Below are 25373 nucleotides of genomic sequence, written 5' to 3' on the forward strand. Positions count from 1 at the left end.
GATAGCTGCAGTCCCAAGTTCATTGCAGCACTATTCAGAATACCTCAAATAAAAAACTAACCTAAAGGTTCATCAACTGATGAATGGATTAAAAATGTGATATATACACACAATGGAATAGCACTGAGTCTTGCAATGAAGGAAATTCTGCCTATGCAATGACATGAATGAACCTGAGGCACATAATGCTAAAAAAGTTAAGCCAGTAACAGAAGGGCAAATACTGCCTGGCTCTACTTTATATGAGGTGTCTAAAATAGCCAAACTCATAGAAGCTGCCTACCAAAGGCTGGGGACAGGAGGAAATGGCAATTTTTTTTTGTTTAATGTTGAGATTTCAGTTATACAAGATAAATAGGTTCTAGAGATGCACTGTGTAATATAATGTCTATAATATTAAAAAAATTATTAAGAGGGTAGAATTCACATTAACTGTTCTAACCACACAAAAAACTAGGGAGCAGGGAAGAAAATTTTTAAAGGTGATGGAATGTTTATTTCCTTGATGGTGATGATGGTTTCATGGGTGTATGCATATACCCAGACGTATCAAATTGTATACATTAGATATGTGCAGTTTTTGTATATCACTCATACCTCAATCAATGTAGTTCTTTTTTAAAGAAACAAAACATAAATACATGGATAGGTTAAAAGTAAAAGAATGGAAAATACTTACCATTTGAACACTAATGAAAAGAAAGTTAGAATGGTGATATTAATGTCAAAGAGATAGGAGAGCAAAGACTACCACTGTGGATAAAGAAGATCCTTTCATAATGATAAAGTGGTCTATTCACACATTTTAGGTAGTTTCACTATAAGCATTTTCACCACATAACTAATTGGCCATAAGGCAATTTTGCTGTAAAAGATAAAATCATAAAAAAATAAAAAGTCATTCATTAAAAAAGACATAATGAAACACAAAAAGTAACAAAATTAAAAAGACTTGTGAAATATGAAATATTTGAATATACCTAAATGTGTGTAGATTCATGTCAATGTTGTGCAAATAAGCACCGATTTTATTTTGGTGCATTGTAACTAAGCACTTTTCTTTAAAGTCTTTCATTCATAGTACTATACATTTTTTTTTTTTTGCTTGTTAATTTGTCTTCTTTTTCAGCATCACATCTTTTTTCTTTTTTTAGCTCAAATTTCTTCCTTCATTAAGAGAGGTATCAGTTTCCAGATACTAGGATGCATATTTGTAACTTGAGTGTTGTATTGTGCTGTGAAAGTCTTCAATGCTATTGTTTGCTCTTGGCATATTGTCATATGTCCATTAATGGGTGTTCCAAAGGTCTATGGAAAATGTAAGTTCACAGGGTGCCTGGGTGATGTGGTCAGTTCAGCATCTAACTCTTGATTTTGCCTCAGGTCATTATCTCACGATTTGTGAATTCGAGCCCCATTTCAGGCTCTCTCTCTCTCTCAAAAATAAATAAACAGTAAAAAAAAAAAAAAAAGTGAGATCGACACTCTGTACTACTATACAGATCATTATAAGGGTTCAGATTTTTATCATACAAAAATGGGAGTAGTGTGCTAATAGAGAAATGAAATGAAACCAAACTTCAACCAGTTGATGAAACCAAACTGTCAACCAGTTCTTTTTTTTTTTTTTAATCTTTTATGGAAAAATTTCCTTATGGCCAATTCACTGCAATTATTAGTTATGCAGTGAAAATGTGTGGGCATGCCTATGGAAAAGATGCTTACTGTGGAAATACTGGACATGCCTTGAAAAAAGCCACTGAAAGTCCTGTCTGTATCTTGTCAAACTCAGAATTCTCCTCTAGGGCTACAGCTAGTCCTGGGGGGGAAAGAGCATTTGTCAAAAACTTCACAGCCAAGTGTTTAGTAGCTTCTGGTTGAAAGACCATGACCAAGAAAAATCATGCCCAAGCCAGGTTTGTCTCAGCAATGCAAGGTATATTTAACATTCAAAAATCAATCACTATGATTCATCAACAGACTAAAATGGAAAACCACACCATTGTTTCAATAGATACAAGGAGTATTTGGTAAAAACCTAATGTCCATTCTTGATTTAAAAAAAATAATAAAAACCATCAGCCTTAGTGAAATGCCTGATACTAGAGCTGGGGCAGGTAAAATACAAAATGAGCCTAATCTTTCTATGTCTGGATCTTTGTTTCTACAATACAATCCTTGCCCATTCTACCTCTTCCTAAAACCCAATCTGTTAGTCTCTTACCACATTCATAAAGTTTACATGGCTCCCCACTGACTACAGTATAAAGTCTAAGTCCTATGCATAGTCTACGAGGTACTTCATTTCATCTCCATCTCTCTCTCGAGATTCAATTTCTGCTAGTTAATGAAGTCGTTCAGAATTCCCTATGCATCCTTTTTCCTTTTCTGTATGCATACCTTGTGCAAGCTATTTCCTGGGCTTAAAAAGTCCTCCTCTGTATTCTCTTTCTGAAAAAATCCAGCTTACTCTGATCTACTCCTGACCCAACTTCAACCTATATTTTACAGGCATATAGGACAATTTTTGTTTTACATACAAATTTGATCATGATATACCCTACTAAAACATCCTGTAGCATACAGAAATCTCATAAGCTGTAAATCCCAATATGCCAGTCTGACTTTTAATATATCTATGTAACCTACGTCTTTAATAAAACTTTTACTTAAAGCTTTCCCTCAAGCTCCATTCTCATGACAACAGGAAACTTAATTATTTTCAGGTTCACTAAATTGTCTTAGTATTTACTTAGTCATTTCAAATATAAATGTTGTCCTTTCTGAGTATCCCTCTTCCCTACCTTTGATACAGGATGGCATCTAAGGTAGAGAGACCACTGGTGTTTACATTCATGGAGGCATCTGTAACTGGTGTCATTTTCTCTTCTCTGCTATCCACTAAAATGATAGTCATCTCTACCTGTGTATTTTTAGTCTCTTAGTATATATCCCAATTGATACCTGCTGACACATTTTTTGTCCGTTGGTCTCCATTGGCATGATCCATGTTAACTAAAATACCACTTCAGGCTCTATGTCAGCTAACCTCAGATATACATCAGTTACTCAGGATTACAGGTATGACTGTTGCCTGATGCTTTTCTCAGTGCCCTGTAGTAGACCAGTGTTGTCATCAGGCACATTTTCCTGTCACTTACATAGCCACCTCTACTATAATGCTCCTATACTACTGTAAATCTGTCACTTTCCTTGGGTGACAGCCTATTAAAATTTTTCTTCTAAACTCTTCATCCAAAGCCGTGGTTCAGGGGACCTTTCTGTTAATCCTGCCATCCCTTGGGGGCTTTATTTGGAGAAGACACAGATCCTTTCTATGCCCAGGTCATCCCCAAACATAAAGGAATACCTTAATTATAGTCTCATGACCGAGAATACTTGGCCTTTTTAGGATTTACTGGGTGATTTCTATATTCCCACAAGACTTAGTTTACAGCAAGGACTGTGGTCTGTTTTACTCATGTTGGTGTCTGGCACATAATAGGGGGTTGGCAAGTATTTATTGAATGAACAAACAAATAATTCAAATGTCCCTGCCCTTGTCATAAGTAACTTTTCCATTTAGTATTAGGTACTTTTCTTTTAATGGAAGTAACTTCTTGCTTTGATCTTGGTACAAAGAGAATGGCATATGGGTTGCAAGAGGTAAGAAACACCAACTTGAGAGAAAAGGAAGACAGGATATGATATAGGACAAATAAAGCACATTATTCATAGTACTTAGAGACAGAACTTATTTTTCTAGTGTCAGAAACACATAAAGAAGTAAAACCATTGGGAAAGAATACATTACACAAATATCTTTCTATGTTCCAATAATATTCCCTGAAAAGCTCTTTTTTTATTAATTGAAGGTCTTTTTGACCACAATAGATGTACAATAGATTTTGTTAGATGACAAGTAGAGTACTGGGAAGGTGTTAAAATTTGCTTCTGTAAAACAAACTCAAGGCTCTAGTACTAAGAAATCTTGTCTTCTGATCAGTTCAGGAAAATCAGTTTCCTGATACCATTGAGAATGCAACACCCACTCTCACCTAAAGAATTTAAGCAAGAGGGCATCATTTGACTCTGAGAAACAGGCTGGATTAACAACCCATGTGCAGAACTTCAGATAAGTAGTTTAGAGACAATTCATTTATCCTAATTTTGTCATGTCCAAGGAAACAGTACCTTGAGTCTACCTGTCACCCCATGATTGTAGTCAGATTGTATTATTCCTAACAGAACCCTAAACAGTGTTTCCAACGGGACATTAATAAGGCCACCCAAACTTCTTTTGAGTCATTGCTGTCTTAACAACAACTTCCCTATCCGTGCTTCCATCATTCCCCATCCTGAACAAAGATCTATGATACCTAGTTCATAGCTGATTCCACTTCCTCTACCCCTCTTAGAATGATTCAGCACAAGTCCATATCCTATTACAGTCTTGTAGGAGCCCAGGACAAGCCGCCTGGAAATGTACCACAATGGTATATTAATTATTTTTAATTGAAGCTACTTGGGGAAAAATCTAGTGCAAGGATACTGAGACCCTCGTGTATCACCCCCAAAGCAGGAAACCACTCTGCCATACTCCTCCCTGTACTAAATAAAAAGACACCTTTATCCCCAAAGATAGGGACTTCAAAGTAGAGAAAGCTGCAGAAATAATCCTTGTTACATTTTGACCAATCTACTACCTCAGCCCCTTAGTAAGCTCCCAAACACCTGTTTTCCTTATTCTGTAAATTCCTGACAATTTTATTGTGTTTGTCTAAAATGTATAAAAACTGCCTGACTTGGTCATTTCTTTGGGTCCCAATTTCTGTGCATGGGTAATACAACTTTTATTTTTCCTCCTGTTATTCTTTGTCACAAAAATTGAATTCTTAAGCCAGCTAGCTGAAAGACTGTGAAGGGTAGAGGAAGAATTCTGCCCTACAGTGTCCTACAGCTTATTCCCATTGAGCCACTCCAAGGCTTCCCAAGGTATACGCTTCGCTTTTCTGCAACATGTAACAAACATAACTTTGATGAGCTTATTGATAAAAGGCTCTTAGCTGTGCGTGCACAGTAAACATTCAATAGCTTAGAGATGAATTCATATTGCCATTATAAGCGACAATTTAAGTAATGCTTATGTATGAGCACTGCAGCCCTACATACTAAGTTTCATAAACCCAAAGAATCTACCTCAATTCAACCTCTGAGAGTTGATAAAAAGAATAGCGTCAAGGTGATGGCCCAGGAACCGGAGAGTCCCAAGTAGGATGGGGCTCCTGCCTCACGGAATTCGTCAGGACCTTAGCACAGCTCATCCCTAGAGAACTAGAGGCACGCGCATGCGCAGCACCCTCAAGCTGCGCTGCCGTTCCTTCAGCGCCTTGGGTTACATCCGGGTCTTTGGGCTTCGCGCTACTCTAGCCGGCTGGGGTCGCTCAGGGTTGCTGGGTGTTGGTTGTTTCCGCTGTTCCAACGTCGGAAGTGCGGGTGGGTGGCAGACAGGTGAGTCGGGGCGGGGGGGGGGGGGGCAAGAAGGGGAGTCGGGGCGGGGGAGGGGGGACCGGATGGGTCGTTGCTCCCCCGAGTGGGATTTGTGCCGAGACAGGGACGCGCGGCCCGGCTGATTGGGGTCCCGGGAGCGTTGAGGCGGGGCGGAGGGTGGGCCGAGGCTGTTGGTGCTCTCCGAAATTGGGCCTCCGGGAGGGGCTTCCTATCTTTGTTTCTCTGGCGGCTTTCTCCCGACACTTGTTAAAAATCAGTAACAGCCATCCTCATTTGTATTCCTTATAGTTGGCGGACAGATAGGGCCCAGCAGCCATGCAGTTGAGGTGGGTTTGCAGCCCTGGCCTTCCGGGCAGGGACCTCAGCCTTCTCTGCTGCTTCTCCCCCATCAGGGATGCGGCTTCCGCGTCCTGCACTTCAGCGACCTTTTCAGGTCAGGTTGTAGGAAACAAGCACAGAGCAGGGATTTTGTTAATCTAGATGCAAGTGTAGATTCTAGACTAACTGTGCAGCCTAAGTCGTGTGGAAGTTCCCATCCAGCTCTGAAGTTCTGAGATTTGTATTCAGCTGCCCAGTCTCCAAGTTAATGCACATTCAGAATGAATCAGCACCAGAGGAAAATGAGGGAATGAAGGGGGGTGCCTTGTCATTTTTTGCGTGTTATCTGGATTTGATGTCGGAGAATTGCCCAGAGCCACAGCAGTTTGGATTGATGAGGATTGTCAAAAACTGGCAGAAACACATTTTTTAATCTGCATTAATGTGGCAAAAACATTCTGATTTCCTCTGCTTGGGAGGTTTTATTTGAGACTTTTGTAATGAACTCGGAGCTGTCTGAGGAGTTTAAAACAAACAAAACTTGCCTGTACCCGATCTAAGAGACTTAAGAACTTCTTTTAATGAGGTCGATTCCTGTGGTGTTATTTTTGAAATTTAGCCTGATTTTAATAATCAACCTGTGAGATTTCTAAAAGTGCAGATTCCCTTGATCTCATTTCACATCTGTTGAAACACTGTGTCCAGGGAGAGGAGCCTGGGAAATCTAGATCTTTAAGGAGCATCCTAAGTGATTCTTACATAGCACATCTGGAGCATGGATCTTTCCATCAGAAAGACCCTCTACCATTAATAGCTTTATAACTTACGCAATAAATTTCTGAGTTGCAGTTTTCTGTATCTGAGAAAAGAGGATGATAATTTCTATCTCAGAGACTATTCAGTGATCCAAGCCCTTTAATAATAGGGCCCATATCTTAATCATTTTTGTGACTGCAGAACTTGGTGGTTGGCGTTTAATAGGCCCTCACAAGTATGTTGAACTGAGAAAAAGAGATCGTATTCCCAGAACACAGAAAACACTTGGAAAGCTCTAATGCCCTCCTTCCGTACCTTACAGTTTTTTTTTTTTCCTTTTTATGAATGAGTATGCTGAATATTCTTATTAGAAGTAAGTGTATCTCTTGATGGTCATACTTGTTAGAAGTAAGTATACCTCTTTATGACCAGAAAATATTTCTGATTCTTGGTGTAACTTTGAAATTGTTTCTAGCATTAGATCATTAATGAATTTAAATACAGGCGGAGTCCATTTGTTGAAGTGAATTTATGACTTACTGTGTACATTATTGTCTGTAAATGCTATTTGTCTCTTGTTACTATGCCAGAATTCTATACCATAGTGATAATTTCTTGTTACTATTCCAGAATTCTGAATCATTTTGTTCTTAAGAATTTCATTCAGATTTCATATATTCACTGTATATGAGTTGTATATTCATATGAATTGTATTTTCATATGAATTGTATATTGTATATTCACCTACTATTCCCATTAATTTCAGGAATTTGATTTATTATCGTATGGAAAGTGTATGGGAACTCAGGATTGCTGAAGCCATTTGTAAAAGGATTGGTGTGGGTGACAGATCCATTTAAATATGAAACTAAGAATTAAATTCTGGAAACTATGGTTATAGAACACAGTGTAAATATTACAAATCTTGTCAATGTAAAAATAATACATTTTACAGAAATCAGGGGTTGTGAGGAAGTGTAAGAGTACAATTATCATCTCTCATGGTAGTAGGTCAGTCTACATTGTCTGAAGTGGAATCATAGTTTTTAAATGACTCTGATCTTTAATATTTGTGCAGTATTTTGTCTTAACCTTAGAGTACTCTCTAAGGAACTAAAATTGCTTTTTTGTTTTTAAGGAACTAAAATTGCTTTTTATGAAGAATTTCTTTTTTCTTCAGAGATCAGCAGTTTTAGTTCACTTTTTCTTTTGTTTAAATTCAGAAAGAATGAAATGTTATGCTTTTTATTAAAAATGGCATGTCTATTATGATCTCATTATTAAAAATTATTTCTATACATTCTATTTATATGTGTGCATTAAATAGACATCTGGAATGTTATATACGTAATAATACGTAATAATAATAGTTTTTTATTTCTGAGTTAGGATTTGGGTTGATTTTTTTCTTCCTCTTGTACCTTTCTATATTGAAAGAAATTTTTAAGAAGTGCAGGCATAATTTTTATAAAAACATTTAACACAGAGAGGTTTGGTTATTATGGTATTTACAGAGAAAGTTCTGGATTTTAGTAAGTAACCTAAAGGTTGCTGAGTAATCATTATTAACATTAACTTGCCTTTAAAAAACGAGAACTGCTTTGTTTGCCTTTAGGTTTGTTTCATGTTGCTTTATATAATATCTGTCAGGACAGTGTACTATGCTATCTTACAAAGACTTAAATTTGCCTTGATATGAATTCTTTGTCATTTAGTAACTATGTGACCTCAGTTAAATTGTGTGAGCCCTTCTTCTCATCTAAAACTGGGTGTTGTAAATATTTACTTTAGAAGATTGTTGTATGCATTTAAATTACCTAGCCCACTGCCCAGAACCAATGTCTGTTCAAAAGAGAGCAGCTATTATTGGTATTTTAAAAGTACATATTGTATTTATGTATATATGCATGTTTTTCTTAAGTAATGTTCTTAAAGTCATTAGTATATTACATTTCTGTTTGAATATCTGCAAATTACTTAAAGTGTTCTACAATGGAATTTTCTCAGGTTAGAACTACTTGTCCTGGAAACTGTTCATCACCATAATGAGGCTCGTAATTCTTGATAACTATGACTTGGCTAGTGAATGGGCAGCCAAATACATCTGTAATCGCATCATTCAGTTCAAACCTGGACAGGACAGATATTTTACACTGGGTTTACCAACAGGTAATACACCATTTTTTCCATTTTAGATACTGAAGGTCATGGAATTGAAGGGTTTCCTTTAGTAAAATATGTTTCCCCTTTATTTCTAGCCATATCACTGATTGAACATGTTAGTGTATACAGCCAGAAATGTGTATATCTATCTAGTATCTATGTTTCATTATTGTTTCTTGTATGAAAATTGTATATCACTTACCACTCTAAAATGCAAAAGGAAATTTCTTGTATTAAAATTATACATCACTTGCATCTCCAAAATGCAAAAGGAAATATCCTAACTTAAGTGATGGTCATAGTATTTTTTGTACCTTTTTCTAGTAGTCTTTTGTTTTTAGGGATTTTTTTTTAATTCTCAAGTTAGTTAACATACGTACATACATGTAGTCTTGGCTTCAGGTAGTGATTGATCTCTTGAATATGACACCCAGTACTCATCCTGAAGAGTGTCCTCCTTAATGCCCGTTACCCATCAAACCTCAGTTTGTTCTCTGTTTTCAGGGGTCTCTTATGGTTTGCTTCCCTCTCTGTTTTTATCTTGTTTTCCCTTCCGTTCCCCTATGTTCATCTCTGAAGTTTCTCAAATTTCACATATGAGTGAAAACATATTAGTGTTTCTCTGACCGACTTATTTCATTTAGCATAATACCCTCCTGACCCATTCACATTGTTGCATATGGCAAGATTTCATTTGTTTTCATCGCCAAGTAGTATTCCATTCATCAGTTGATGGATATTTGTCCATCAGTGTATCCATTCATCACTTGATGGATATTTGGGCTCTTTCCATAATTTGGCTGTAGTTGATAGCACCGCTATAAACATGGAGGAGTATATGCCCCTTCCAGTCAGCATTTTTGTATCCTCTGGATAAATTCCTAGTAGTGCAATTGCTGGGTCTTAGGGTAGTTCTAGTTTTAATTTTTTAAGGAACCTCTACACTATTTTCCACCGTGGTTGCACCAGTGTGCGTTCCCACCAACAACAGTGCGAGAGGGTTCCCCTTTCTGCACTTCCTTGCCAACATCTGTTGTTTCCTGCGTTGTTAATTTTAGACATTCTGACAGGTATGAAATTATTTCTCACTGTGGTTTTGATTTGTATTTCCCTGATGGTAAGTAATGTTGAGCATCTTTTCATGTGTCTGTTTGCCATCTGGATGTTTTTAGCAAAGTGTCAACTCATGTCTTCTGCCCATTTCTTGACTGGATTATTTGTTTTTTTGGGTGTTGAGTTTGGTAAGTTCTTTATAGATTTTGGATACTAATCCTTTATGCAATATGTCATTTGCAAATGTCTTCTCCCTCTCTGTCAGTTGCCTTTTGGTTTTGCTGATTGTTTCCTTTGTTGTGCAGAAGCTTTTTGTCTTAATGAGGTCCCAGTAGTTCATTTTTGCTTGTATTCCCCTTGGTCTGGAGACATGTCTAGTAAGAAGTTGCTGTGGCCGATGTTGAATGAGATTTTTGCCTGTTTTCTCCTCTAGGAGTTTGATGGTTTCCTGTCTCACAGGTCTATCATCCATTTTGATTTATTTTTGTGTATGGTGTAAGAAAGTGGTCCAGCTTCATTCTTCTGCATGTCGCTGTCCAGTTCTCCCAGCACCTTTTGCTAAAGAGACTGTTTTTTTCCATTGGATACTCTTTCCTGCTTTGTCAAAAATTAGTTGGCCGTATATTTGTGGGTCAATTTCTGGTCTCTATTCTATTCCATTTATCTGTGTCTGTATTTGTGCCAGCACCATACTGTCTTAATGATTACAGCTTTGTAATACAGGTTAAAGTCTGGGATTGTGATGCTTCCTGCTTTGGTTTTCTTTTTCAAAATTACTTTGGCTATTCAGGGTCTTTTGTAGTTCCATACAAATTTTAGGATTGTTTGTTGTAGCTCTGTGAAGAATGCTGTTTTTACTTTGATAGGGATTGCATTGAATGTGTAGATTGCTTTGGGTAGTTTTGACATTTTAACAATATTCTTGTGATCCAAGAGCATGGAATGTTTTTCAATTTCTTTGTGTCCTTTTCAGTTTCTTTTATAAGCTTTCTATAGTTTTCAATGTACAGATCTTTTACCACTTTGGTTAGGTTTATTCCTAGGTATTGTATGGTTTTTGAGGGATATTGCTTTTCCTATTCATATAATTAGTAGAATTAGTCTTTTCAATAATCATTAAGAGGTACCAAAAGTATGTACTATTGTCTCTTCATTTCATCTTCTCTGCCTCATATACTCTTACTATCTTATTAGCCCTTTACTATTTCTGTGTGTATTTTCTTTTTATTATAGAAGTATTAAGAGTGAAAAGTTGAAGACTGATATGTTTTCATGATAATAAACATTAAGTATTAATTTCATGTTTTATTGTATTTAGTTCACTATTAAGGTTTTTCTTAAAAATTAACCAAGTAGTGTTATTGATCTCATGATCTCACTTAATTTGATATTGTTGACTTCCACAGCAAAGGGTATTGGACCTGGAATCAGAGCTGCTACTTTCTTGGTGACTGCAAGGCATATATTCCTCACCCCTGATCTTTGGTTTCCTTACCTTTAAGAAAGATGAGGCTATTAATAGCTGATAATGCTGTTTGAGGCACAGATAAGGTGGTGCTCGTTCCACTCCTTTGTGTACTTTAATACTGTGTGAATTTAAGGTTCCCATAAGTGTGTCTTATTTAAAACAGTATTTTTTTCCTTCTGCTCCTTCCCCCATATGTGCTAACTACATAAAAGCTATAATCATAATTTTTTCCATTTGTGTAATTTTCATGAAAGGTATTGTTTAGCTCATTCATTTGTTATTTTGCTTTTTGTCTTTGGTCCAGGCAAAGGAGGGTTTGTAAAAATTGTACACACCAGCCTGGCCCCCTCAGCACCCACGTTTTTGATACATGACCCCAGTGGTTGAATATGGCCTCTTATCTGTTTGCTTACTGCAAACCAGGGCTACACTCAGGCTAGTTGCTTTGATTATTCTGTTTTAAATACGATGTATAACTAAACAGTAATTTTAGCTTGGGGGCAGGAAATCTTCAAAGTCATAAATGCAAGCAGTCCTAAACATGCTTTTGTGTGTTTAGATCTACAACTTTTGCTTTAGTTTTAGATAGTCTAACTGCCTAGTAGTGCACTTGCCAAGGAGTATTTTGGAAAACCTTTGTGGATGTTTTTCACTTTCCTCCTTCATTGACCATTGTCAATGTTAATCATGCTCTCTTCTCCTCCTTGCTTTTGAAGTTTGAATATACATTTCTTTTTTTCTTTTCTTTTTTTTTTTTTTTTGAAAGAGAGGGTATGAGTGGGGTAGGGGCAGAGAGAGACTGGAGAGAGAGAATCCAAAGCAGGCTCTGCATTGTTAGAATAGACACTGATGCAGGGCTCAAACTCACAAACCGTGAGATCCTGACCCGAGCTGAAGTCAGACGCTTGACCAGCTGAGCCACCTGGGTGCCCCTGAGTATACATTTCTGTAATTGCAGACAGCAAGCTGTATTGTAATTCTCCCTCCACAAAGCACAGTTTCTGGGGAATATCTACTTGGTATTTATTGATGTGATCTTAACAAGCTTCACATGTAAGGGCCTGCATGCTTCCTGCCTCTCAAACTTATTCCCTGATTCTCTTACTCTGAATCATGATAGGATAATTAGACTGCTTATAGTTCAAAGAATAGACCTGAACTTGCTGGCTTTACTTTCACTCATGTTGCTAGTATATTAAGTAATGAAAACTATGTGAGCCTTGGAACCAGACAGAATCTCTTGAACCTGTGGCTTCACTGCCATGTGATATTTGGCAAATTCCTTAATCTTTTTGACCCAATTCTTCAGTCCTCAAAATGGGAAAGATCATGCCAATTTCCCAAGGTTGTGTGATTTACATGAGCTGATGTGTAAAAATACCAGTATAGCTAAGGGGTGTTTGGGTGGCTTAGTCAGTTAAACGTTCAACTTAGGTTCAAGTCATGATCTCATGGTTAGTGAGTTTGAGCCCCGCATCAGGCTCTGTGCTGACAGCTCAGAACCTGGAGCTTGCTTCAGATTCTGTATCTTTCTCTCTCTCTGCCCTTCTCCCACTTATGCTCTGTGCCCCTCTCTCAAAAAAATGAATAAACACTAAAAGAAACTTTAAAAAAAATACTAGTATAGCTATCATAAGGTAAGCATACAAATGTTATCTCTGAACCTCCTCCCTCTTTTTTCTGTTCTCAATTACAACTCAACCCTATCTTTGACTATTTGAATTCTACCCCTTCTTCAAGACTGATGAAATGTCATCTTGTTTGATCCTTCCTCTGACAAACAAAACTGTAATCTTTTCTTCTTCGATTTACAACAGTTCTGCAAACTTCTTATAGGTTATTTACAACATTTTTATTTGTTATGGTTATTTGTATTTGCCTAATCTTATCTTGTGAGTTTTTTTTAGGATAGAAACAGTTTTAATCTTTGTTTTATCTGAATCATAGTAAACACTTGATAATAATTATGTTAGTAAATTTTGCAAAGTGGACACTAAAATGAAGTTTCTTTAACCAGTTCACTATGTACCATATATTTCATTATTTTTTTCTTCAGCCACTTTGATTAAAAACTAGAAAGTGAACGTGTTATTTTTTGTCATCACCATTGTGACTTTTTTTTTTTAGTTTTTTTTAACATTTATTTATTATTGAGAGACAGAGACAGAGAGTGAGCAGGGGAGGAGCAGAGAGAGAGGGAGACACAGAATCTGAAGCAGGTTCCAGGCTCTGAGCTCTCAGCACAGAGCCCAACACAGTACTCGAACTCACAAACCACGACGAGATCATGACCTGAGCCGAAGTTGGAGGCTTAGCTGACTGAGCCACCCAGGCGCTCCTCTTTTTTTTTTTTTTTATTAAAAATTTTTTTAATGTTTGTTTATTTTTGAGAGAGAGGAAGAGTTGAGTGAGAGAGGGACAGAGAGAGAGAGGGAGACACAGAATCCGAAGCAGGCTCCAGGCTCTGAGCTGTCAGCACAGAGCCCCACGTGGGGCTTAAATGGAAAACCGTGAGATCATGACCTAAACAGAAGTCGGACACTCAACTGACTGAGCCATCCAGGTGCCCCAACTTCTTACTTTTTTTATTCATATATTCTTAAGTTAAGGAAGGAATCCTATAATTATTCTCCTGACACTGAAACAAACACAGATATGTTTATGCTTCTAGAAAGGAAGAAAAAAAAGCAATTTATCCATCCGTTAGATAAGTTTTATATTAGAGGGCCATAGTTCTTAGAGATGGAATTATAAAATTTGACCATTAAATTATTATTTAGAGTTGAAAACAGTATGTTTTCTTTAGTTTTAAGAAATTCTTTTCGACTTCTGTTCTCTGAACCTATATGATGTATTATTTGCAGCCACTTGTATTATTCTTTCATCTCAAGTGAAAGGCAGTCTTTTTACTACTCTAGAATTCGCTTTGTATTTTTTTTTTGTTGAAGACTGATTACTTCTGTCATATTCTGTCTGCCACTTTAGCAGAAATTTTGTGTGCATGCTGGTTTTTGTTTTGTTTTGTTTTTTGTATAATTTGTTTTATGATGATGAATAGATTAGGAATTAATCAATACTCCAGCTAGGATTGGGAGGGCCAGGTCACTTGTTACGGATGAAGTCAATCTACCCTTCCAATTTGTAGTTAAAATGAAAAAATACAGCAATTTCAAAAACAGAGGCTGTCTTCAAGTGGCTTAATTTATTTTTCTTTATTGTCCATGTCATGTAGCACTATCAAACTGATTTCAATTTTATAAAACCTGTAAAAGAATCACATTTATAAAACAATAAAATCAAGACTCAGATGAAGTATCCAAAGCCAAGATCCCATTTCCCAGAAGTCATTTTACTTTATACATTTTAGCTAATACATGCTGAAGATAACACAAAATAAGACACAGAACCTCCAGTTAAAATCATAAAGGCTAAGGTTCCTCAATGAGTCCTTGCCAAGTTCTGAGTCTATTTTGAAAGTGGAGGCAATACTTAAATTTAGCTCTGGTTTCCCTTTTGATTTCATTAAATGGTCAACTTGACCTATTTATATATCATTCATGCTACAGATCCTTCTCTAAAAAAGCTTTTTCTCAAAAGGTGGGGTGTTTATTTTTCTTTTAATTCACATATGCTTCCTAGAAGTTTCTAATCTTGGAGTATCCATTATTTCCAAATATTCAACAACTCTAGAATCATTTTCCAAACTATGATTTCTTTTGACAGATTTCTAGTTTTCTTTAGCAAATTCTACTTTACTAAGCCTTAAGGTACTTTGCAAATGTGTGTATAATTCAAAAAATATTTGTTAATTGAATATGTATTTAAATGAATAATGGCTTCCCTAGTAAATTAGAAATCATTAACAGAATAAAGTTAATATAAATATTTAAAAAATATATTTTTCATGTTAAGTTAGAAAATGGAATCTTTATCTGTTTTAGGGAGTACACCATTAGGATGTTATAAAAAACTAATAGAATATCACAAGAATGGAGACCTTTCTTTTAAATATGTGAAGACCTTTAACATGGATGAATATGTAGGTAAGCTGTGTTGTTTGAATATATTATTTGAATATGTTAAAAAATATAGTTTCAGAATTAATACATTATTTGAATTTATGTTTTGAATGTAATATGACTATTTCTAGAAGATAACGTACTGCCTTTTGGTGAGGTTGGGGGTTTATATTAAAAACATCTATATTTTTGGGGGAGGCGCCTGGGTGGCCCATTCGGTTAAGCATCCAGCTTCGGCTCAGGTCATGATCTCACGGTTCGTGAGTATGAGCCTGTAGTCAGGCTCTGTGCTGACAGCTCAGAGCCTGGAACCTGCTTCTGATTCTGTGTCTCCCTCTCTCTCGGCCCCTCCCTTGCTTGTGCTCAGTCAGTCTCTCTCTCAAAAATAAATAAAAACGTTAAAAAAATCTGTATTTTTGTGATGCCAGCATGATATAGCAGAAGGAATATGGGACTAGAAATCAGAAGATCTGTATTCATCTTGGGCTCTGCCACTTATCAGCCATGCAGCTTTGAGCCAGTCCCTTCACAGTTCTTACTCTTTTTTTTTTCTTTTTCATATTTTATTATTTATTTATGAGAGAGAGTACAAGCAGGGGAGGTGCGGAGAGAGGGGGACAGAGGATCCAAAGCGGACTCCGTGCTGACAGCAGAGATCCCAGTGCAGGGGATCTCTGAAACTCATGAGAAACTCATGAACCATGAGATCATGACCTGAGCTGAAGGAACCTAAGCTGAGGAACCTTAGCCTTTATGATTTTAACTGGAGGTTCTGTGTCTTATTTTGTGTTATCTTCAGCATGTATTAGCTAAAATGTATAAAGTAAAATGACTTCTGGGAAATGGGATCTTGGCTTTGGATACTTCATCTGAGTCTTGATTTTATTGTTTTATAAATGTGATTCTTTTACAGGTTTTATAAAATTGAAATCAGTTTGATAGTGCTACATGACATGGACAATAAAGAAAAATAAGACCTCAGCTTAACCCACTGAGCCACCCAGGGTTGCCTCCCCCCGCCCCTTTGTTTTTTCCTTAAGGCAGAGTTAAAACTGGTTTTGTGGAGATGGATTGAGTACCATGTATGTAAAAATAATTAGTAAAATAAAGATTTTTCAGACATAAATGTATTTATATTTATGGCTGTGAAGATTTTATGATTCATTGTTAACTTGCTTAACAGGAAACACAAGAATACATTTTTAATGGTAGCCCAAGTGATAGTCAAAGAACTGTTAGGATTCAGTATACTTTGCATGCATGCAGGAAGAATAGATTAGAAACATAGACCAACATTTCAGAGGTATGGCAGATTAATTTCTGTGGAGCTTAACACAAATCAGTTCCATTGGTAAAATTTTCTGTGTTTGAGAAGTGAAGTACGGTGATTAAATGCATGTGAACTAGACTTCTGTGTTTGAATTCCAGCCTCTCTGTGAGCTGTGTGACCTTGGGAAAGTTTACTTAATTTTTCTGTGCTTTTGATGTTCATCTATAAAATAGGAATGATAACAGTATTTCCATAGATGTTGTACAAATTATTTGAACTGATACATACGTGTAAGGTGGTTAATACAATGTCTGGAATATAATGAGCATATATTCCACATAAAAATGCCTTTAAATTGAATATGGTTGTAGAAAAGTTATATATTTTAAATAGCATCTGTGGCTTAATCAGAAAAGCAAACTTTGGATTTATTCCTAGAAATACTTACATTTTTATATATTAACTTTTAATTTAGGACTTCCCAGAAATCATCCTGAAAGTTACCACTCTTATATGTGGAATAACTTTTTTAAGCATATTGATATAGATCCTAATAATGCTCATATCCTTGATGGGAATGCTGCAGATTTACAAGCAGAATGTGATGCTTTTGAAAAAAAAATAAAAGAAGCTGGAGGAATTGACCTTTTTGTTGGAGGTATGTAAAACATTTTGTCATTACTCTTACCTTTGTGTGATGCGGGCAACACCTGTAACTGTCTATAATATCCGTACTGATTTTTATTTTTTATTTTCATCAACAGTAATCTTAAGGTTCTAAGTTAGAATTGTTTAAATTATGTCTTGAGAAATAAGTCCCAATGCCTGCTAAACTTTTCTATTATCTGTGTAGAATTCACAATTAATCACATCTTACAAAATGCATGCTGTTTCTTTAACTAAATACTATTCTTACCTTTTTACAATTTCTTTACAATTCCAGCTCAGCTTTCTTACCAAATTACAGGGTTGAGTCTCTAAAAGTTTGCATGTGGAACAGATAGATTTTAGCATTTCTGTACTGATCACTTAAATGGCTTCATCTCACTTAAAAAGTCAGTTAAGAATGATACAAGACTTTATCATCACCCTTTAGTTAATATGAACTAAGCTGTATAATTATCTTTATAAACTCCAAATAAATAAATGTTTAATTGGCTAAACTCCACTTAAAATATGTATATATGTATGTATACATATATGTGTATATACATATATATACACACAAACATACATATATAATATATACACATGTGCACGCGTGCACATGTGTGTGCATGACGTACCATTGAAAATAGGAGGAATGTTTTTTCTTTAATGTTTATTTATTTTGAGAGAGAGAAAGTGTGCCCACTCGCGTGCATGCAAGTAGGGAAGGGAGAGGGGCAGAGAGAGGGTGAGCGAGAATTCCAAGTGGTGGAGCCTGATGTGGGCCTGGATCTCATGACTGCAAGATAATGACCTGAGCCAAGCCAATATCAAGTGTTGGACGCTCAGCCAACTGAGCCACCAAGGTGCTCCAGAAGTGTCTTTCTTTGTAATGACAACATGGTTTTCTGTAATTATTATGAAGCCTCTGGGACAGCTAATTAATTACCATAAGAATAACATCAACTAAACTGGAGCTAAAATTGATTTTTGCCAGAGTTTTTATTATGCAATTAAACATGCCAAAGCTCTAAGCTAACATTAAGTTCTCTGGATATATCTTATATTTAATTTACTAGAAGATTGCTTAAAAGTACATGAATTAGACCTTTAGTAGAGCTGTACATTGACGTTAATTTATGGGTGAGGTGGGCAAGTATGGTTGAGGTGGTTGATTGCCCTTGGGGAAAATTTGGGTATTACAGTCAGGCATAAATTTGCATTCTGTTTTGGCCACTTATTATCTGTATGACTTTGAGAAATTTATTGAAGTTCAGTATAATTAAGTCATTTGTAAAACAGGAATTAATATTAACCATTCCAAAACTTGTGAGAACTAACTATGTTATAACATGTAAAACATCTTGCATAGTGGTTGGTACATCAGTCTTCTCTTTCTGAACTGTAGATACTGAAATAATTGTTCTGTAGTTTATTGAATTTCCTGCTTTTTTACTGGGTTACTTCTAAGCGTATTGAGTGAGATTGAAATTTTCTCTTTGAGGAAATTTTTATCTCCACATAGCAGAGCCAGTGTCATTTACTTTCTGTTATAGATGGGATGGTTGTTCTCTGAGCAAGAATCCAAGCTAGGCTGTTTTTCTTTTCAAAATTGAAAGTTATCTATGTTTTAATAAAATTTGCTAATATTTCAGTATTCCTGGAAAGCATTTGCATTCCAGTTTTGTCCATATGGCTTAATTCTGAGATAATTACCATTTGTACTTGTCAGTATCAAGACTAAGGCAGTTTGTATTGGGGAATGTTGAAGGAATGCATTACCCATGCATTCTTCATATTTTCTAAACTACATACCAAAATCAAGTAGAATTACTATAATGTATACCTAATTACTGTAATATAATTATACATAATGTGTCTATATTTTAGTTATATCAAGACATATTTGCACTCATTTACCATCATACAAAAAGGCATGGTAGTTACTAGAGGTTCATTATTAAACATGGCTTAATGAAAAATATCTTGTTTGCTTTTTCATTTGAATATCTTTTTTCCTGTTAATTTATTTGCCTTACATAAGGATCCATGTGACAAATCCCTTGGGGATTCAATGCTAGGAAATAGAATTTACTGGGGTTGGGGGGAGAAAATAAGAACTAAACTCCATTTTCTTTTTCTGTCCGCTTCTCAGAAAGCATTTATAACTTAAAGTGATGTGTAAGGTTGAATGTCCCTTGTCAAAGATTTTTATTTTTTTAGGTTTATTTATTTATTTTGAGAGAGAGAGAGAGAGTGGGGGAGGGGCAGAGAGAGAGGGAGAGAGAATCCCATGCAGGCTCTGTGCTGTCAGCTCAGAGTCCAATGTGGGGTTCGATCCCACGACCCATGAGATCATGACCTGAGCTGAAACCAGGAGCAGATGCTTAACTGACTGAGCCACCCACGTGCTCGTATCAAAGATTTCCAGTAAGACTTTCTTCTTTCCCCATAGCTTTAAGTCATTTCTCATTTCTTTTTAGATTTTGGTATATTACCTTACTATAAGTCACCTTAGTTTTCCATTTGGAACAGATAGAGTATAAATTATAGTTATTTATGTTTATGACTGACTCTTACTTCTAGAAAGAACCTGTATTCTAACCAATTTTTGTTCTTAAGCTTCCTGTAGTCATTCTCCCCTGACATAGACACACACACACACACACACACACACACACACACACACACACACATATATATAAAAAGATGATTTCCTTCCTCTTACATTAACATCTTCACTGTAGTCATGTCATGGTCCATTCAAAGGACATAATTACTCTGTGTATACAGGGAGGAGGGTTAGCTTATTGCATTTTCTTTGAACTTTTTCCTATTGGGGGTACCCTATTATTGGATGTATACTCATGAAAGAATCTCATTTGATTCTTTGCTTTTGTTGATCTAGGTTTGTTATTGGATTTTCAAGATGAGGCTTGGTATCTGGGTCTTATCACTTACCCTTCTTTTGTTCCAGGGTTTGTTGGTTAATAAAAACACTAAGAACTGAGCCAAATGGGATCAAAATAACAGCCTTAATAAAGGTAAAGTTGGATTAGAGATTTCAGGTTGGGCTTGAGGCCAAAATGGGTTTTCCTATTCCTTACACCTGAATTTGAAATAGTAGGATAAGAAGAGCTTAAGACTATCAACACATCATTTCTTACTCCTGGTAAATAGAATAGGAATTCCCTTTCCTCAGTAGAAAGGAAAAAAGGAAAATGTATAATCTCTGAAGTTCTCATTCTTTCTGTGACGACAGATTTGTTAAGAGAAAGAGCAAAGTGTGTCGTGCAATCCCTTACCTACCCCCAGCAATAAAATATACAAATATGAAATTTTATAAATAAACTAAAGGTATTACTAACTTTAAAATTATTTTAAGGTACTGTTTTTAAAAAAATAAAAATAAGACAGTGGGGAAAACTTTAACCTTCTTCTTTGGTTACATGATTAGATTCTTTGGTTTGAAAGTAACTGTGACTTATTTTGGGACCAAAAGTGAATTCATTGGAATGATTCTAGGCTAACTCACAGAATTTGGAGACGGGTTGAAACAGCCAAGTCTTTGGAAGAACAAGAATGAAGGAGCCTGAGATCTTCAAAGTAGGAACTCATGGACCCTCTCCTGCAGTGCTATCATCAAATACCTCAGCTCTAGATACCTTTTTTCTTTTCTGCATCCTTGCTCAATCTTCAGAATTTCCTGAGCGAAATTCTGATTGTTTCAGCTGGGGACAAGTATTTATCACTAGACCACAATCATCCTCCCTCAGAGAGATATAGAGTAGATTAAGGTCCCCTCCATTGTGAGGGAAGCAGAGCAGTGTAGGAGGAGGAGGGAGAAAGTATACTGAGCATACCAAAGAATAGCAACCATCTGTTCATCTCTTCAGCCATTATTTATTGAGGGCCTCCTATGTGTCCTGTATTGTTCTAAGAGGTAAGGATACAGTAATTAAGTAAGTAAGTAAGGTTATAGAGAGAGTCCTTACTCCAGTGAAATTTACATTCTACCCCACAGAACTTTAGGGACATAGGAAAGGCATGTAATCTAGATCCTGAGGTTTTAGAGATATTTCATAAAGGTGCTAATGTATTAGGTTGACTTAAATACTGAGAATTTGCCATGGTTGTTACATTTCATGATTATTTTAAAGAAAGTTTTATAAAGCTTTATGAAACATTCTGAACACTTTTAAAATATATCAGGAAGCTCAATTTCTGATAGTTACTGTTGGTTAGTAAGGGGCTGTATTGACACTACTGATAATTTCAGCCGTACTGTACACTTTTGTATGACCCACATCACCACTGACAACACTGGTGTTGATCCTTGAGGACTTCCTATTTTTTCTGGAACTTTTATTTTCATGGTTCTATCCTTTCTTCTTTATACATAAATAGAAAAATGTAAATATTTGCACCGATGTACACTTAAGAGGAGAAACAGAACAATTTTACCAATCTAGAGAGAAATTCATATTTTTAATTTAAAAATTTTATTAACAAGCAGATATACACTAATGGAAAAAGTCCATACATATTAACCACATGTAGGTCACTACATGTAGGTCACTGACATGTAGGTCAGACTTTAGGTCACCACATTAAAAATTTCTAGAACGTAGTGCTTTGGTAGCTTATATCTGCTCCCTTAGATTTCATTTCTTCCATCAAAACCAGGTTATTTGTTGTCATTTTTGCTTTGTTGTAATCTGGGAGAAATTGGTTAGACTTGTAGGTTAAGAGTCAGTAAAATACACATATCTATCATTAAAGTTAATATGAAGAATATAAATGTAACAGATATTTTGACTCAGAACGTATGAGTTTATTTTTTCATTGAGGTTGTCAGAAATCTATTAGAGTACCCATGTGTAAAACTTGATTTATTCATGCTATAGAGATTCTTCATTTTACAAAAAGATTTACTTCCAGTTTCATTCAAATAAAGAATGTCATGTTCCCATCTATTATTTAGAGGCGATCCTAGAATATTAGAACTGTCAGTATGTCTGTTTAAAGCAGTGTTTTCAAGTTGTAGTTGTCACCCATTATTAAGTCATGAAATCAATATAGTCATTCACATTTAGCATTTCCCTTTTGTGTGTTTTGCTAATGAAATAGAATTAAATAGAATGGCTCCTAGCAGGGGTAAGTATTGTTTCATGCGTTCTTGTTTTTAATTACCTTGGTTTGTGTTTATGTGTTTACATGTGTACTACTAGATTGCAGTGTCATATATATTTCTAGTCAAAAAAGTCTGAAGCAAACTACTGCCCAGTATTATCCGTTCTAGACATTTTTGTAAGTGAGGAAACTGCTACAGGGAGGTCCAGTAGTTAATTGCCCCATCTAGACTAGAACCAAGCCAAGTTAAAGTATTAAACACCACTGTGTTAGGCATCAGAAGATTTAGATTTCAGTTTTGTCTCAGTATTTACTAAATTGTTATCTTGAATAAGTCATGTATTACCCTTGAATGCCAGAGTTTCTTTGTTTTTTTTTGAGAGAGTGCAAGCGGGAGAAGGGCAGAGATAGAGACAAAGCATCCTAAGCGGGCTCTGTGCTGACAGCAGCGAGCCTCTGATGTGGGGCCCGAACTCTCGAACAGTGAGATCATGACTTGAGTTGAAGTCAGACCCTCAAAACAACTGAGCCACCCAGGCACCCCCAGAATTTTCTTTTGAGCTCAAAAATAGGTTGGGGAGATGAGGCAAATAAATAGGCCTAGTAAGACTATCTTAAAGATTTTTAAATATGTGTTGTTGAGATGCAAAAATGCTTTATAAACTGTGAAGTGTTATGCTGATATAAGGTAATACTTAATTTTACTGCTATTACAATCATTCTTGCTCAGTGCTAAGCATGTGGAAAACATTGAAATACTTGTTGAATCAAATACAGGAACAAATATTTTCATGCAGCATTAGATATTCGGCTATCAAATAAAACAAGGTGAGCGTGTTTATGACTTTGCTCTTTAAAACAACTTGAACTTTGGGAAACCTTATTTACTTTATGTGTATATGTGTATGTATACTTCTTTTAAAAGGAATTGGTCCAGATGGCCATATCGCTTTCAATGAGCCAGGATCCAGTTTAGTGTCAAGGACAAGATTAAAGACTCTAGCGATGGACACCATTTTGGCAAATGCTAAATATTTTGATGGAGATTTATCGAAGGTGCCAACTATGGCTCTAACAGTTGGCGTGGGGACAGTGATGGATGCAAGAGAAGTAAGAATTAAATATTCTTTGATGTCTATAGATTTTGTAGGAAATAACAGCACCAAATAAGTGATATTTTGGTTACATCCTATTCACAATGTAAATTGTTATCTAGCTTTCAGTAGCTTCTGTAAGTCTCATTGCAGTGTTTAAAATTTAACTAAATTAAGTTTTTGTAGCTTATGTAAACTAAGAATTAGGTACCATCCCTTTTGGAGTACTGCTTCATGTGCCTATTCCTTGCGTTACAGTTTGAGTTTCTAAAATTATACTGATCAAATGGTCTGTTTCTAAGTGAAATAATCTGGTGAAAGGACTATGAGGCTAGTTACAGCCCTAGGCTGTAGATAATTTTGGAGGCTTGGGATAATTCAGTGTAAAGTACATCTTGACTGTAGGAGGATAGCCAGTTAGTTTCCAACAGAAAAAGAACCCGTCTAAGGCTGGATCTGTTCTAAATTTGGTATACTTAAAAAGACAAGAACTCTGCACAGACCTTCCCTCCTTTGTAATTTTTTTTTAAAAGAACCATCATGTTTTTTAAAGTGTATTTATTTTGAGAGAGAGAATCCTAAGCAGTCTCTGTACTGTCTACACAGAGCCTGACATGGGCTTGCACCCACAAACTGCAAGATCATGACCTGAGCCAAAATCAAGAGTCAGACACTTAACCAACTGAGCCACCAGGCGCCCCCTAATTTTTTAATTTTTAATTGGGCTTTCATTTCCTTCCCTGAGAATAACAGAAAAAATTATAGTCAGCTCATGATTCTAAGTGGCTACATTATATGGAAATTCCTTTCTTTTGTGGCAACAAGATGGGATAGGTTTTGAGTAAAGTGTACAGAAAAGTTATGATGAGTAAGTAAATGATCTTAATGTAAATATGTCTAGACTTTAACGTACACCTAGGAACTGTCATTCAAAATGTAGTTTTTCATGTGGAAGTTATCACTTCCACTATATGAAGAAAGGCCTTTTAAGGATTGAAATTTTATAAGTTGAAAAAAGATTTTAGAGCAATTGTATTTCTAAAATATGAAAGTTATACAAATAGATTTCTTCCATTTAATAAGATGAAAGTTATAACGTACTTACATTAATTCTTAGAATGACCAGAGGGTTGTTCAAGTATTGATTTTCTTTTGGTCAGTTTTTCCAACAAGATTTTATGATGCCACTCACTCACCTCACAATTTTCACTCCCAGCATGATTATAAATCATTATGGCAGAACTATTGTAGGACTCTATTATTTTCTCAGGAGCCTTAGTACTTTGATTTTTATAGCATTCTTTTGAAATAAATATCATGTCATGGTACTTAATGATTTTCTTACGTTTAATTTTAAGGAGCTTAATGTGTACAGATTTTCATTTGCCAGTGGTATTAGCTGTGATGTAAGCTGCTCCTCAATTTCAGTTTCATTAAGAACAAATACATTTAAGGAGTGCCTGACTGGCTTGGTCAGTAGAGCATGCGACTCTAGTCTCAGGGTTGTGAGTGCAAGCCCCACGTTGGGTGTAGAGATTACTTAAAAATAAAATATTTAAAAAAATACACTTAAGGGCGCCTGGGTGGCTCAATCGATTAAGCGTCCGACTTCGGCTCGGGTCACGATCTCGCAGTTTGTGAGTTCGAGCCCTGTGTCAGGCTCTGTGCTGACAGCTCAGAGCCTGGAGCCTGCTTCTAATTCTGTGTCTCCTTCTCTCTGCCCATCTCCTGCTTTGTGCTCTTTCTCTGTCTCTCAAAAATAAATAAATAAATGTAAAAAAAAATTAAAAAAAATTTAAAAATACACTTAGTAGAACTTTGAATCAATGTATGGGGCAGATGCTACTGTTAAATGCAAAGTACATTTGAATAGGAAAGTAAATTCCTTAGTGGTTAATTAGTTCATCACTAAGCAGCCTCATTTTGGCAACTCGGTTAA

The 25373-nt window shown here is 36.0% G+C and overlaps 1 protein-coding gene across 3 annotated transcripts in view; it reads left to right on the forward strand.

Annotated features, from left to right (window-relative positions):
• Positions 1-5387: 5387 nt before the first annotated feature.
• GNPDA2 (glucosamine-6-phosphate deaminase 2) overlaps positions 5388-25373 on the forward strand; it is a 30547-nt gene continuing 10561 nt past the window's right edge. The window contains exons 1-5 of one of the 3 annotated variants that reach the window (XM_007075918.3): positions 5388-5511; positions 8594-8755; positions 15212-15313; positions 17035-17217; positions 23266-23450. In XM_007075918.3, the coding sequence (XP_007075980.1) occupies positions 8632-8755; positions 15212-15313; positions 17035-17217; positions 23266-23450 (594 nt within the window). In that variant the 5' untranslated portion in view covers positions 5388-5511; positions 8594-8631. Of the gene's footprint in view, positions 5512-5756; positions 5838-6938; positions 6994-8593; positions 8756-15211; positions 15314-17034; positions 17218-23265; positions 23451-25373 lie in introns of those variants that run through there. The other 2 variants (XM_042984604.1, XM_042984603.1) reach the window with 2 other exon arrangements.

This window comes from Panthera tigris, chromosome B1, assembly GCF_018350195.1.
Source record: "Panthera tigris isolate Pti1 chromosome B1, P.tigris_Pti1_mat1.1, whole genome shotgun sequence".
NCBI classification, from domain to species: Eukaryota; Metazoa; Chordata; class Mammalia; order Carnivora; family Felidae; genus Panthera; species Panthera tigris.